The 14,460-nt window shown below is 28.6% G+C and overlaps 3 protein-coding genes across 4 annotated transcripts in view; 1 reads left to right on the top strand and 2 right to left on the bottom strand.

The window, feature by feature from the left end:
• Window positions 1–4,659: 4,659 nt before the first annotated feature.
• Window positions 4,660–7,046, bottom strand: LOC135954112 (probable basic-leucine zipper transcription factor Q). Its single transcript, XM_065504182.1, has one exon. The coding sequence runs from the start codon at window positions 7,044–7,046 to the stop codon at window positions 6,381–6,383; it is 666 nt and encodes a 221-aa protein (XP_065360254.1). The 3' UTR covers window positions 4,660–6,380.
• Window positions 7,047–7,055: 9 nt separating this feature from the next.
• Window positions 7,056–12,189, bottom strand: Aef1 (Adult enhancer factor 1). Of its 2 annotated transcripts, XM_065504181.1 has the most exons (4): window positions 12,089–12,183; window positions 11,689–11,973; window positions 8,032–9,143; window positions 7,056–7,192 (listed from the first exon to the last, which is right to left on the bottom strand). In XM_065504181.1, exons 3-4 carry the CDS (start codon window positions 8,852–8,854, stop codon window positions 7,056–7,058), a joined length of 960 nt encoding a protein of 319 aa, XP_065360253.1. In that variant the 5' UTR covers window positions 8,855–9,143; window positions 11,689–11,973; window positions 12,089–12,183. The 2 variants fall into 2 exon arrangements, with proteins under 2 accessions (XP_065360253.1, XP_065360252.1); XM_065504180.1 differs by having other exon boundaries at window positions 11,689–12,189.
• A 2,144-nt stretch (window positions 12,190–14,333) lies between these two features.
• The window catches only part of barc (RRM1_TatSF1_like and RRM2_TatSF1_like domain-containing protein barc), a 45,920-nt gene continuing 45,793 nt past the window's right edge, over window positions 14,334–14,460 (top strand). Inside the window, exon 1 of the mRNA XM_065506571.1 lies at window positions 14,334–14,460. The gene's annotated coding sequence lies outside the window, so the exon portion shown is untranslated.

Below are 14,460 nucleotides of genomic sequence, written 5' to 3'. Positions count from 1 at the left end.
AATCCCAAAATAAAAAAACTCGCACGTTCGAAGAAGTATAAGGTCGTGTTCGACTGCGGCAATTAGCCTCTTGATAAACATACTGTTCCATATTACTTATTGCATATCTGAACTAATCTGTGATGGCTTCATTCCAAAAAAAAAAGTTCGTTTTACTTTTTTTGAAGAAGCGGAATACGGAATTAATTCCACTTTCGATCGAAATGGAACAAATTTGAGAGAAAATTAATTCAGATGTTAACACTGTGGTCGTCTTCGGGTTCGGCCATAAATTTACAATCGGCAAATAATCGTTGTTCGGTTATTAATTATGATCATTTAGATCAGGACAGTAAAAACCTCCAATAGCGAACTCGGGATTTATGTTGGCACAAGAGGAAAGTCTGTGTCAATTTTTCTTTCACTATCTTTCATTCCGCAGTTGTCATTTTTACATATATTCTCAATAGTTGTTAGGAAAAATATATTGCAGAAAATCTGTATTTTTACTTTTAAGAAAATTTAAAGCCATGTTATTGACAAATATAAACTGTTAGTTAATTCCCGTTAGAAAATTGAAAAGTGTTTTTTTAAACCCCAATCAATTCCAATCTAATCTCCTAATCATATGAATCTTTTGGCTGCTAATAATTAAAATAATGGTTTCATAATTTTTAAATAAATCAATAGTGTGGTATTTATTTTAAACAAAAAGGAAATGAAAATATTGTGAATAACTTAAGTATCTTATGAAATTTGTCTAACAATTATATTACAGTATTATTTTTCGTCTTTGTTTTTTTTTTGTTTGTTCTTTTAGATATAAACTCTTATATTATTATCTGTTTGAACGATTTTCTTTCGTAATTTGTGTTTTCTTGTTTGTTTTTAAAGCAAGAAAAAATGCCTTTAAATATATTCTATAACTATTTAAAACTAATTAATTTATAAATACATACATATGAACTAAAATAATAAATCAAACAGGGCAATAATTTCAACATTAAATCAGTTGCATTTCTTTTTGCAAAATATTTCAATTGGATTTATTTAAGAGAACTTATTTTATGAGTCTGGCTTATATCATTTTTTTGAAAACCCCTTGCTCTGAACCATAATTTAAACTAAATTAAAAGTAACTATTCTTTAGTTTTGTTTATAATATGAAATGATAATAAATGAAGATTAAATATATATATAATTTTTTTTTGATTTAATTTACAATAAGTGCTTTTAAACCCAAAGAAAAGAACATAATTTACAAGTACAATTGGGCAATAACTTAGTATACGTAATCATTGAAGCTGATTATAAATATTACGAAATAAACGAAAACTAAAAAAAATATCAATGTAAGTAAGTATTAATTATTTGGAATAAACCTAAATTACAAATCTGACTATAAAATAATTGTTTATAAGAGTTTCTGTCCAATAACCCAAAACGTTTATTTATTATTATTTTTTTTTAATGTTGAATTTGTTTTCTTACATTTTTAACAGCTAATAGTTATTTTGTTCTTAATGCGTTAAGAGCTGTCCTTAATGCACAAATAAGGATCATGAAATTAAATAATTATTACTAAATATCTTAAAACTTTAAACAATAGTTAGATTACTTATATTTTGTGTGTGTTTACTGTAAAATTCGATTCGAAGAAAAATATATAACTAATTGGGAAATACAATTTGTATATAATTTACGGTCATGACGAATTAAGGTTTTAAGTATTTAACTCAAGTAACAATAACAAAACACATGTTAAAATTTCGTTCGGTTTACTATTGATATTGAAATAGGTTTGAAAAATATTTTCCTTTAAATCGAATTATACTTTAAACTAACTTTTTTATAGTTTTTTTTTTATAAATTTAAAAAATGTATTATTTATATTCACAAGTAGAAATTCAAAATGAAAAATCAAATGATCAAAACTGAGAGTTTTTTTTTTTAATTTTTCTATACAAATTTTACAAAAACAGATCCGCCATAAAAAATCTTTCTTAAATTTTCCATATTTATACTTTAAATGCTTTTCTTTCTGGGCGGTTACTGCGTAACTCAATCCGAAAACAAAGATATTCGAAATTGTGTGCTAAATACATTGTAATTCGAAAAGATTTCCTTTCGAAACAAATTAGGGAGTAACCCGAATTCTAAAGAAAAACCTTTGTTAGATATTTGCAATTTACAAGTGTTTACAGATTTTGGTTTCAAACTAAAATCGAATCCTTCTAATAACTATTTGATAGTATCAAAAAAACAAGTAATTATCACTTGGGCAGGTCTTCAACTCCATCCGTGGATCAATTCGAAGTATGTTTAAATTCATTTTGTCGTGAAATTCATGAAAACAGTCATTTCAAAAACATTCATTTCAAAAAAATGGAAAATTACACTCTGATTTTTTTACACTTTTACACAACAAACAACACAAGAATAAAAATCAAACAAACATTTTTATTTTTTTTTGTAGAATTTTGTTTATGTTTTTGTTGTGTAAAAGTGTAAAAAATCAGTGTAATTTTCCATTTTTTTTTAAATGAATAACCTTAGTATTTCAGAATTTCATTAAAATGTATTAATGCATACAATTGCGAATATTTCAAAAAACTCTCAACAAGGATATTTTTTAATTAAAAATTTAACGGATAAAATACTTTCAGCCCAATTATCAATAAAAAAAAATTCCCCGGAAGATTTTTCCCATTGAATTTGAATAGTAAAAATCTGAAAAAACTCCCCGGGAATTTTTATTCATAATTTAATTTAAATTCCCTAATAAGAAGAAGCCTTAGTTGTAGCGTAAAACGATTCAAATGCTAGCTTTTATAAAATTATAAATAAATTCGTTTCGTTGTTATTAATAAATAGGATTCAGTATAAACCTGATAACGTATTCAGTCTTTCCTGTCAACTAAGATTGAATAATGAACTGCTTCTGCTTCTGTAAAGGATTCGATTTACGTATTATCAAAATATGTGTATGGGTTTTAAAAACGTAAACGTTACTCGGATCCTGTTTACAGACTAGGAGGAGAAAATATGTAACAATAGAATTATAAGCGCCTGTTCTGTAAATCGAGTGTTTTCAAAAAAATGAGAGATTTTAAAAAACAAATAAATTGACAAATTAATGCTCTGCAAATCGCATGATTTTCTACATGGACACTGGTTTTATATACTAGAAATACGAGTAAATCATGTGTACACGATTTACAGAATATAAAAATATGTGAATTTATTTAAAAAATAAAACTTAACTCGAATTCGGTTTACAGAACTGGGAGGAAAATCTTAATCTATTAACATGTTCCTGGTAAGCAAAACCTGTATCAACAATTTGATTAAAAAATTCTTATTCATTTGCTATTACTCAATTCGATTTGTTTGCCAATGTAGAACTCAAATATCGGTTATCACAAAACTCAATAACATTCGAAAATATTAAAAATATAAACGGTAATTGTTTTTAACACAATAGCATTCAATAAACTGGCAGTATATGTATATCATTACGAAAAATACCTAAATATCCGCCCCTATTCTGTAAATCGAGTGATTTTAAAATTGATAAATTGATGTTTTGCAAATCGCACGATTTTGTACATTGAAACAGATTTGTGTACTCGAAGGTAAAACAAGCAATTTATGTGGATTCGATTTACAGAACACCAAAACATGTGAATTCGGATTCGACTTATAGAACAGGCGGATTATTTGTTTAATAATTTAGTTTTTAAAATGTAACTAAACCTGTTTTAAACTTGATTTTAAAGAAATTGTTTCACATATTAGATACCTAACCAATTCTACTTTCAAACGGAATGGAATTCTGAGACATCACCAGTATTTTTAATTTTGTTTTCTGTACAATTTTATTTCTTATTTTTTTTTTCAAGAAAATCTCTTAAATACAATTATTAATTGAAAATTATAAATATTTTGATAATTTAAATTTTCTAATCAATTTGGAAAATGTTTGTGAATTTATTAATTCACATTTTTATATAGAAAAATAAAAATTAAAAAACAACTAATTTAATTAAAAAAAAAAAATGAGAAAAAGTAACATGGAGAAAAATAAAAATAATAAAATGTTAATAGACAAATTTAAATCCATAACAAATTATAAATTTCTTTGTTTATTTTTTTTACTAGTTTATATAATATTTAATTAAAAATAAGTTGATTAAGAAGTTTCAACAGTAATTAAAAGAAACTAAGTCAGATTGTTTAAAGAATTTGAATTGTAACGAAGAAATCGTAAATTAGGAAGAATAAATATTTAAAGTCTACTTGTAAATATTTTTTCTTGTTCTTTTTATTTTCTTTGTTTTCAATAATATTTTATCAGTTTTTTGTTTTTCTCTCTTTTGTTTTTGTAAAAATAAGATACAAATTTTTGAAATTTGTTTAACAAACATAATTATTTTTAAAATAATAGTAGTGTTTTTTCTTTTGTTTTCAAAATTGACTAAAACAAGTAATTATTAATAAACTAAAATATTAGAATTAAACAACTTTATTACCTAAAAGAAAAAAATATTATGTATTTAAAAAAAAAAAGAATTGTTTTGTGGTTGATTTGTTTTGTAGTTAGCACTAGAGTTGCTTTGTAGTATTTAGCAGTAGTTTGTAGTTTTGTTGTTTTTGTGTTTTTATTTGATAGGATTCATATGTTTTTGTTTTATTTTTATATTTATTTATGTTATAATTATAATTATTGAGTTTTCTATGAATTATATTTTGTTTAAATTAAATTTATTATTAGAGGAGATGGTTGGTTGCCTGGTTTCCGGGGGTATTATTAACAAACAGTAGCAGTTTTTCATTATTCATTATCATTACTTCTTGTAGTATTTCAATGCAACAGAAAAAAATAACAATTACACATCCATTGTCTTTTTTAGTTTCCTCTGCTTCTATTTTTAACAATGTTTCAGTAGTTTTATTTTTTATTTTTGTATATTCTTTAACAACAAACATCAAGTATTTCGTTTTTCATTTATGTATAATATTCTGATGATCATATAACAACAACTAACAATATTTTTCTTATTTTTTTAATTTTAGTTTGATTTTGTGACAACAATATTTAAAACAATAATAGTTTAAATTCTCCTTTCTTTTTAATATTCTAAAAATAGTTAATTTTTGTAGGTTTTTTTTTTTCCTTTTTAGTTTATAAGTACATACATTTATACGGAGATTTTTCTTTTTGTGGCTTAAAGATGAGTCCTCCCTTAGTTGATCATGGTAGGTTATGTGTGCAAAAAAGTAGTTTTGTAAAGGACATACCAAACAATAATGTGTTGCGAGTGTTTGAAAATAGATGTATGTAGATGTAGTTTTCTGTTCTTTAACAATTTTAATTTAAGATTGAAGCCACAGACATGTTTTAATTGAATTAAGAAACATTTTCAATTCATTGGCACTTCATAATCATTTAATTTCAAGACTTAATCTTTGACTTGTTATGATAATAAGCTCTAATTTTGTGAAAGAAAAAGGTTTTTATAAAACATCTTGAAAGAAAATCGTTTTTGCTTTCTGTATTTGTAATTTGTTTCTACAAAAACTTATGCCATATTCAGAAAGTTCTCTACTTGACCATAAAATACAGACAGACCTTTAGTAAAGATTAACATCATCATGGAGATGAATTTTCTAAAAAATTAATAACAAAATTTATAAAAAATTATATTTAAAACTAATGTTAAGAGTGTGTACAAAACAACGTATTCCGCTATGACACATTATTTTATGTTCATAAAAAGCTTTTAATATCAAGCAAAAAATTGCAATAACTCTTGCATAGAGATACAATTTAAGAAATACATTCTGCAAAAGCGTCAACATGTGAGATTGATTAAAAATGTTTCACAATGAAAATAGTGCAGTAATTTCCAGATCGTGTAAGAGCATTCAGTTTTTAAACTTTGATTTTTTAGGAATTTTTGTCAGTGCGGGGTAGTAGAAGAAGTGTTTAATTTAAAAGACATCGAATGATTTAATTTCAGAATTAATACTTAGAGAATTAAAATTGTTAAGGAGTTTTTCATAACAAGGATAAAAATAAATGTCCTCAATTGTATTTAATTTCAAAGAAAACAATATCATTTTATTAACATTCGCTGTGAGACATCATTAATCTCTCGACATTTTTGACAATATTCTACTACTCTACATCTATTTTAAGCCAAAAATTAATAATTAGTTAGTTAATTAATTACAAAGTCTATGTCAAAATTTCATAGAATTACATGGCTACTTTTTTGCTTACACACACGTACACATGCATATGTTCTGTTTCCAGTTGCGTTTCCGTTTATTCTCTCGTCGTCGTTTAATTTTCAATCATTGAGCACATATTCCAATAGTGTCTCATAGTCGGGGACTCATCCTTCGTTCGCATTGTTTGTGTGCGTCGTTGAGTTATTGTTGCTGTTGTTGTTATTGTTGCTATTTGCATTATTGTTGTTGTTGTATTCATTAGCATTGGGTGACGGTTCCATTTTGATAACGCCCAAATGTGGCGTATGAATCCGCAATTGATGTTGAAGGAAATGTGTATTACCCACAGCACCTGGAGCGGGATGTATACGACCGACAACAACACCGCCCATGGTCACAAAATTGCCATCGGAAGTCAAGTGGCCACCTACCAGTTGGGCGGCATTCAATGAACTTAATTCGAGTGTTTGAGCTGCAGTTGCAATGTTGGAAAAAGCTTCAAGATTGGACGGTGTTGTTGCGGCTGAGCCATTAGTGGTTTGTTGTTGCTGTTGTTGTTGCTGTTGGTTTTGCTGCTGTTGTTGTTGTTGTTGTGTTGTTGCTATTATTGTTGTATTGTTATTTTGTAATTGTTGTTGATGTTGTGCTAGCGCGGAGGTAATAATTTGACGATGTTGTGGTTGGTGCTGCTGTTGATGTTGTTGCTGTTGAGCGAGTAATTGTTGTTGTTGTTGCTGCTGCTGTTGTTGTTGTGAATGATGTTGCTGATGATGTTGTTGTTGTTGCTGCTGAAGTCCATTATTTGAGCCCCCAGTTGCAACCACCATCATGTCCTCTAGTCACCCTTCCTCCTCCTCAGTTTTAATCTTTACGGGCACGTAGACTTTGTCCATAACATGGATTTTTATGTGATTATTCAGAGTACTAGATTGACGGAATTGTTTTTTACAAACGGCACATTCAAAGGGTTTTTCACCTGAAAATAAAATAAAATAAAATTTGAATATAATTCATATAAAATATAATATAGAAATTTGTTTTGCGACCGCTAGTTTTTGTACACCTCTACCTATCTCTCTGCCAATTTATAAAAATAAAATTTAAGTGTTTTTGGTTATTTCTTGTGGAATTTTGACATGATTGATATAAAGATCGAAAGTCTTGTTTAATTTTCAATATCAAATTTAGTATTTTGTATACAAATGATTTTAAACGAATATCAACATTTTAATAAATAACTAGTTTAAAATACATTAATGAAGATGTGTTTATTATGCTTCTAGTTGAATACGAATATATTAATCATCATTACTTTTTAATTTTTCTATATTCATATAAAACTAGTTGACCGCCCCGGCTTCGCCCGGTAGCCAACGCTGCCTGTTCTTATTTATTTGCAAATAAAATATCTAAATTTGTACTGCATACTTGTTTCTTTGCAAATTTGTTTCTTTACAAACCATCTCCTGAAAATTTCGAATCGAATAAAAAAAAAATCAGCCAAATCGCTCCAGCCGTTCTCACGTGATGACATTACATACATACATGGACCATTTAATTTTTATATATACAGATAAATACAGATGTATGAAAATTCGCATAAATGTGTCTTATTTTAATCACAGCCGAAAAAGTACAAATTATGATTAAATTTAATATCATTTGCCATCCCTGATCAAGACTATATTAAGAAAATTTGTAGAATTCTGTTCTCTAATCGAATTACGAAACAGCGCCCCAGAATTTTTAAAATTATATTTTTTACTTGTTTAGCAACTTACAACTAAATACTTAAAACTGGGATATAAGACTTACCTGTATGAATTTTCAAATGATTTGTTAATGTACTCAATTGGCGAAAGTGTTTCGGACAATAGGTACAATTAAATGGCTTCTCACCGGTATGAATTTTCAAGTGATTAGTCAAAGTGGACGATTGACGAAAGGTTTTATCACAAACATTACATTTGTACGGCTTTTCTCCGGTATGAATTTTTACATGATTCGTGAGTGTACTCAATTGGCGGAATCGTCGTTCACAGACATTACACTGAAATGGTTTTTCGGGGGCAGGTCCACCCGATACCGACGTTGAGTTGCCATTATGGCCATTAGTCAAGACGGTAGCATCGCGGGCTATGAAATGTTGTTCGGATAGAGCAGGACTGTGTGCAGCCGTGGCCACCAGGTGAGCCAAGGGATGTTGCTGCAATATGGCATGATGATGGGCCAGAGCACTGCCCGGTGGTGGTGCATTACCGCCACCATGTTCGGCAGCGGCTGCTTGAGCGGCCGCCGCTTGTGCTGCTGCCATAGCAGCCGCTTGAGCGGCAGCATGAGCCTCTGCTGTCACTCCTGCCAAATGCATAAACGGTATTGGAATCTCAGTAGGTGTTGGGGCTGATGAACCGTGTTGCTGTTGTTGGTGCTGGTGACCATTGTTAGCTACACCACCACCGCCGCCTCCACTGCCATTACTCGATCCCCCATTTGTACTTTCATTGTTGTTATTATTGTTGTTGTTGTTGTTATTGTTATTATGATTAGGCGAAGATGATACGATTACAATTTCACAGTTTGGCATGGCTGCTGCCGCTGCTGCAGCAGCATGAGCATGTTGCAGACTTTTTATATGCATTCTAGGAATGCCTTAATGTGTATATTTAATATATGTTTGTTAAAAGTATGTTTAGCGAAATCAGAACTTTAAAAATTCCAAAATAAACAAATTCTCTTGTCTATTGATAATAACTTGATCGTAAACTTTAGAAGTATGATCTTGTTAAATTATTGAATTAAATATGTTGGTTATTAATTTTTTTTTTAATTTTATTAAAAAATTAAAACTTTTTGTTATCACGTATTAGGAAAAGTTTGCCATTTAGTATGTAGGAGGAGCAGTATCGTTGATGATGTTAATTTCACACCTGTAATATAAAAAAAAAATAAAAAAATATTATATTAAATATGTATAATTCCAAAATACAAAATAAATATTTCTGTGATGAATTTATCAATAAAATTATAGGAATTTTAATATGTTTACATTGTTTGTTGGGTATTTTTTAATATCAAATATTTGCTACTCTATAAAAACAACTGTGTATGAAAAAAACACGTTTTTTTGTTGTTGGCTCCACTCTTTCTGTTGTAAAAAGAGCATACAGATTTTTGACATTTCAAGATTTTCACTATAACCGCGCTCTATCACTCTCTCCCGCTCATTACCTTTTTTACACACACACTTTTCATACTGGAATTTACGCAAAAAGTATTTCTTAAAGAAAATTCAAAGAAATTAATTAAAAATAAACATAAAATGCAACATTATTAAAATAATTTACAAACAACACACACTTTACAACGATCTCTTTTGTCTAGACAATTTGCTAAATGAAAGGTTATTTTGCTATATTTGTATGTTCTCGTTACAAATTCAAGGCAAACGTTTTTTTTAAATCAGCTGGCGCGACCAAAGTAAATTAATAAAGTAGCGACAGTACTACAACAAATACAACATTTACAATAACCGAAAGCAATTTTGTTTTTGGTTTAAGGTCTGAGCTGTCAAAGTTGCCTGTTGTTGTTTTTGCTTTTGGGCTTGTTGTATTTTTCGCCACAACAACCACAAGTGAATTGACAGTTCAGACCAAAGTAAAAAAAATAGTCAGCTGTTCTACTGAGTCTACTTTATTAATTTACTTTGGGCGCGACCATGTGTCTGGCTAGACATTAAAATAAGAAAATAACTGATAACAATTTAAAGAAAACATTTTAACAACAAGAAAACGAGTTAATTTAAAATATTAAGGGTTATTAACAGTTTTCCTTTAGTTTTACCAATATCTTTAAATAACAATTATGCCAACGTGTTTGTTTCTTTTTTTCTTGTCTTGTTTTCTTACAGCCACCAGTTGTGTGTTAAATATGAAAACTGACTTTCTCCCTCCCTGTTGACCCCCTCAAGAGTTGACAACAACCACTTGACAAGTATTTTTGAGTTAAACACGAGCTGATCGAGACGTATTTTTTTTTGGCTTTTTTCATGCTGCTCACACTATTTCTTACGTGCGTTACATGCAAGGTTGCCAACATCATACTATTCAAAAGCAGCTAGTATCAAAAATTAAAATAAAAACCGCTTGAATCACAGATTTTGGGAAAAATGTTATTTTGTATCGCGATGTATCTCGCTAAAATTACGTGTTTCTTCTTTCAAAAAAATCTCTTATTCGTGTTTCCAATTCTATTATTCAATAGAGCAAAATCTATGTTTAAAATTTCCCGATTATGTTTATAAGCACATCTATGCACAAATCAAGACAATTTTGGTGAAAAAGTGTAAAAGCAGGGTCCTTCGCCAAAATGTTATGGCACTGAACTGACACATATTCACATTAAAAAGTAATTTAAAACACGCAAAATTGCTTTAATCATGATCAGCACACCTAATACCTACTTAACAGAGTAAAAAGTACCTATATCTAGAATATAGTAAAGTGTTTCTCTATATGGAATCGAAAACGTAAAATCTGTTCAAACAAATTACATTATATAAATAATCGCTAAAGATGTCTAATAAAAGCAGCTAAATTGACAACCTTGGTTACATGTGTTCGTTGTTCGTTAAAATACATTTTTCAAAAGGGGGGTATAAACTTGTCAATAATACTACCAAAAACCCAAGTGGAACAGTCAGTCGACTCTCTCTGCAAATGTGATTTTATAAAAAGAAAAAATCGAGTATGATTTCCACATTGTTCGCCTGTTTCAATGATGATTTTAAATATTTATTCAGTATTTAAAACAGCGAAAGTTTTTTATAATGGTCTGATGATTTGGAAAAAAAACCAGCATGTCATGAAGGGTTAAAATAAAACTTTGGAAAATACCTATATAATTTTCTTTTTTATGTTATTTTTTCTTCTGCCTTAATTAATACATGAAACGAGATTTTCCACTTTTTCATAAGTCTACTACTTATCTTTTTTCCATATTTCAGCAATTTTTTGAACACAATAACAAACGGTACCAACCATCCGACAGTCAGTCCGCACCGCAATGCTTGTTTTGTTAGTTCTTCCGTGTTTTTTTTTTGTATGAACCAGTCAATACAAACTGAAACAAAATCACTTGAATTTTTCCATAACAGAAACAACACACATCAGATTTTGAGGTTAGGCTTTTCCTTCGTGCTTTTATTGCACTTAAACAATTGATAATTTTGGGTATAATTACGTTTTTCTAAACTAGAAATTTGTTAGGAGCTTTGATTTTTTCCATAATTTCTCAATTAACTTCTTTTTCTGTCAACGATTACGAAAAAATGTCACGTCACACCCGTTGCAAATATTTTCACTTTTTTCAATTCTTTCACACAGCAGACACATTCGCTTACACACACGGAGACACAACAACACACACATTTTTCACATTTCATTCATTTGCACGTTTGTTTCAACTTTGACCTACCTTACCACCTTTTTTTGCGAGGCCGTTCCACTAGTTTTTCCTTTTTTATTTCAACTCAATATTATTAAGAAAAACTTGCCGTTTACGTTCGAATTTATTGTGTGGATTTAGTCAAGAGTTATTAGATTATTTTGTGGCATATCTATGCATTTTTGTATTAAATTCGTCTTAAACACCTTTTATTTCTTTTTTACAGTGATTACATTCCTTTGGCAATCTTTTCTCCCAGCGCTTATCCTTTAGCGCGTTGTTTTCTTTAACTTTCCATTTAGTAATTGTTACAAACTGTATGTTTTATTTTATAAAAAATATAAATTATTTTTAAATTGTTGAGGTCGGTTAAGAAAAAAGTGTATTTGCTTTTTTGGTTGTAGCAAAAATAAAAAGAAGAAAAATTTACAAAAAATACTTTTTGTCGTATTCCTCTCGCGAACACACAATTCTTTTTTTTCTTTTTTGACAGTTGTCTGTCTCGTATGCTTCATTCCAAACGCATGGTTGCACGAAAAGGTAGCATTTGCAAAAGGAAATAAGAAAATAAGAGTTGCCAAGTTATAGAGCAACGAAAAGACAACGTTGTATTTGTAAAACCAAGCATACACTGAAAAACAGACTATGGCATATACACAGTGATACAAAAAATAATGAAGTAGAAATACTTGGGAAGTGTGCTATTATTCTAGGGTTATGTCAAGTACAACAATAATCTTATATTTTTAATTCACTAAACACTAGGGTATTCAATTAATCGGGTTTCTGGTTTAATCGGTTAATCGAGCAAATAATTAATCGGGGTTTAGATTTTATCGGTTAATTTTAAATTATTCGATTAACCGAATAAATTATATTTAAATGTTAAACTGAAACTAAATCACGAGTTTTGTGTACTTATTGAAGTATTTTATTAATAAAAAGAACAAAAACATAAAAAATAAACAAAACATAACAATTCAACCAAACAGTAAATAATTTTCTTTAGTTTTAATAAAACTCGACTTGGAAAAAACTCTCACGCTGATTGTAGATGTTGGAGAAATCGAAAGTAAGACAAGGTAAAGAATATCCAATTTGTCAGTTATTTTTTTAGTTTTTTCTAAGCATATAAAATCCTCCATTATACCATTGGAGTCCTTTGTTATTTGAAAATCGGCAATTTTGAATTATTCGAACAGTTAACCGACCAAAATTAATCGGTTAACCGATTAACGGTTAACCGATTGAATACTCTACTAAACACCCCACAACAATAAATCTAACATATATTTTTTACATTAAAAAAGGATGAAAAGTCGCAAAATTTAAAATTTTTAAAAATTGAAAATGTCGAAAGGTCGATTATTCAAAAATTTTAAAAAGTCGAAGTTCGAAAAGTTTACTTTATAAAATTAGAAAAGTCGAAAAGTCGCTTTTTTTATTACAACTATAAAATCCTGTTAGGGTTCTATAAATCGATTGTTCGTAGCATTGATTATTTGCTGAAAAGACGATTGAAATCTATTGTTGATGGAAAAAAGTAGTAAATTAAATTTTTTTATTGTTATTTTTTTTTGTAAAAATTGAATAAAAGCAAGTCTATTTTTTATATTAAATTACACTACAACTGACATGAAATGCTTAATATTAACATGTTAATGGTAGGTATAGACTTATAATGGTAACGTTTTTCTCATGTTTTAACATGGTTGCTAAACCATGTGTTTTAACACAATTGTTAAACCAGGTGTTTTAACAACTCTTTTATAACATGAAATGACGTTTAAGCTTTAAATGACGTTTAGCTAAGATTTATAATTATTTCTTGAATTAATTTCACAAATACACTACACTAAAATCACAAAGAAATAAAACTCACACACAATTTTTTAGAATTTGCTTCACCCACCGACAACCAAAAAATAATAAAATATCTTACCATTGACATGAATACTCTACCATTAACATATTAAAAATTTAACATGAAGTCTTAACAGCATTCCATGTCTGTTATAGACCCGATGTTGGATGAGAAGCCAAATATAGCACCTAACCTAGCGTTTACACATGCAAGTAACAGTTAAAAAAACTCAACTCATTCTTACTTTTGCACTAACACAATCACACATGAACCGCACTGTCTACTGAATTTAGCTGGATAATGATTTTTTAACACTTTCAGCAATACAAAATCAAAAAAAACTAAACAGAGTTAGCAACTTCATAAGTTTTTATAAATAAAATTGTTATCAATAATATTTTTCCTAGAATGTGCGTACATATTTGAAAATTATGGTAACATTTTATTATAATTAATAAAAATAATAAAATTTGGTTTCAAGCCGCAAATGAACTTAAAAATAACAAATGCTGACAGTTAAAAGGTTTAGTTATTTAATTCGCTGTAATTTTTTTATATTTGTGGATTTTTGGCGACATGATTCTCATTCGCTAACATTTACAAATTTTAAATTTATTTGCATGTGTAAACACTCAATTAACTTGTAGACATTTTCGATAATAACACGTATTCTCATCTTTAAACAATTTATTTGCATGTGTAAATGCACAGTAAAAATCGCCCAAAAAAAGTAATAGATCTGGCAATAGTACTTTTATTTTGTTTATTTTTTTCCCCCCAAAATCAGCTGTAAGAAACAAGAAAAAGAAGAATTGTTTAGTGCATTTATAGTGAAATGTAAATGTTTTTGTTTAGTGAATTAGAAATATATAAAAGTGAAAATAAAGTAATACCGGCAATAAATAAATCGCGAACGCATTAAACAATATCGTTAAAAA

The sequence above is a fragment of the Calliphora vicina genome, chromosome 3, assembly GCF_958450345.1.
Source record: "Calliphora vicina chromosome 3, idCalVici1.1, whole genome shotgun sequence".
Taxonomy (NCBI): domain Eukaryota; kingdom Metazoa; phylum Arthropoda; class Insecta; order Diptera; family Calliphoridae; genus Calliphora; species Calliphora vicina.
The sequence above is the reverse complement of the archived record's forward strand: the minus strand, read 5'-3'. Positions and strand labels throughout refer to the sequence as shown.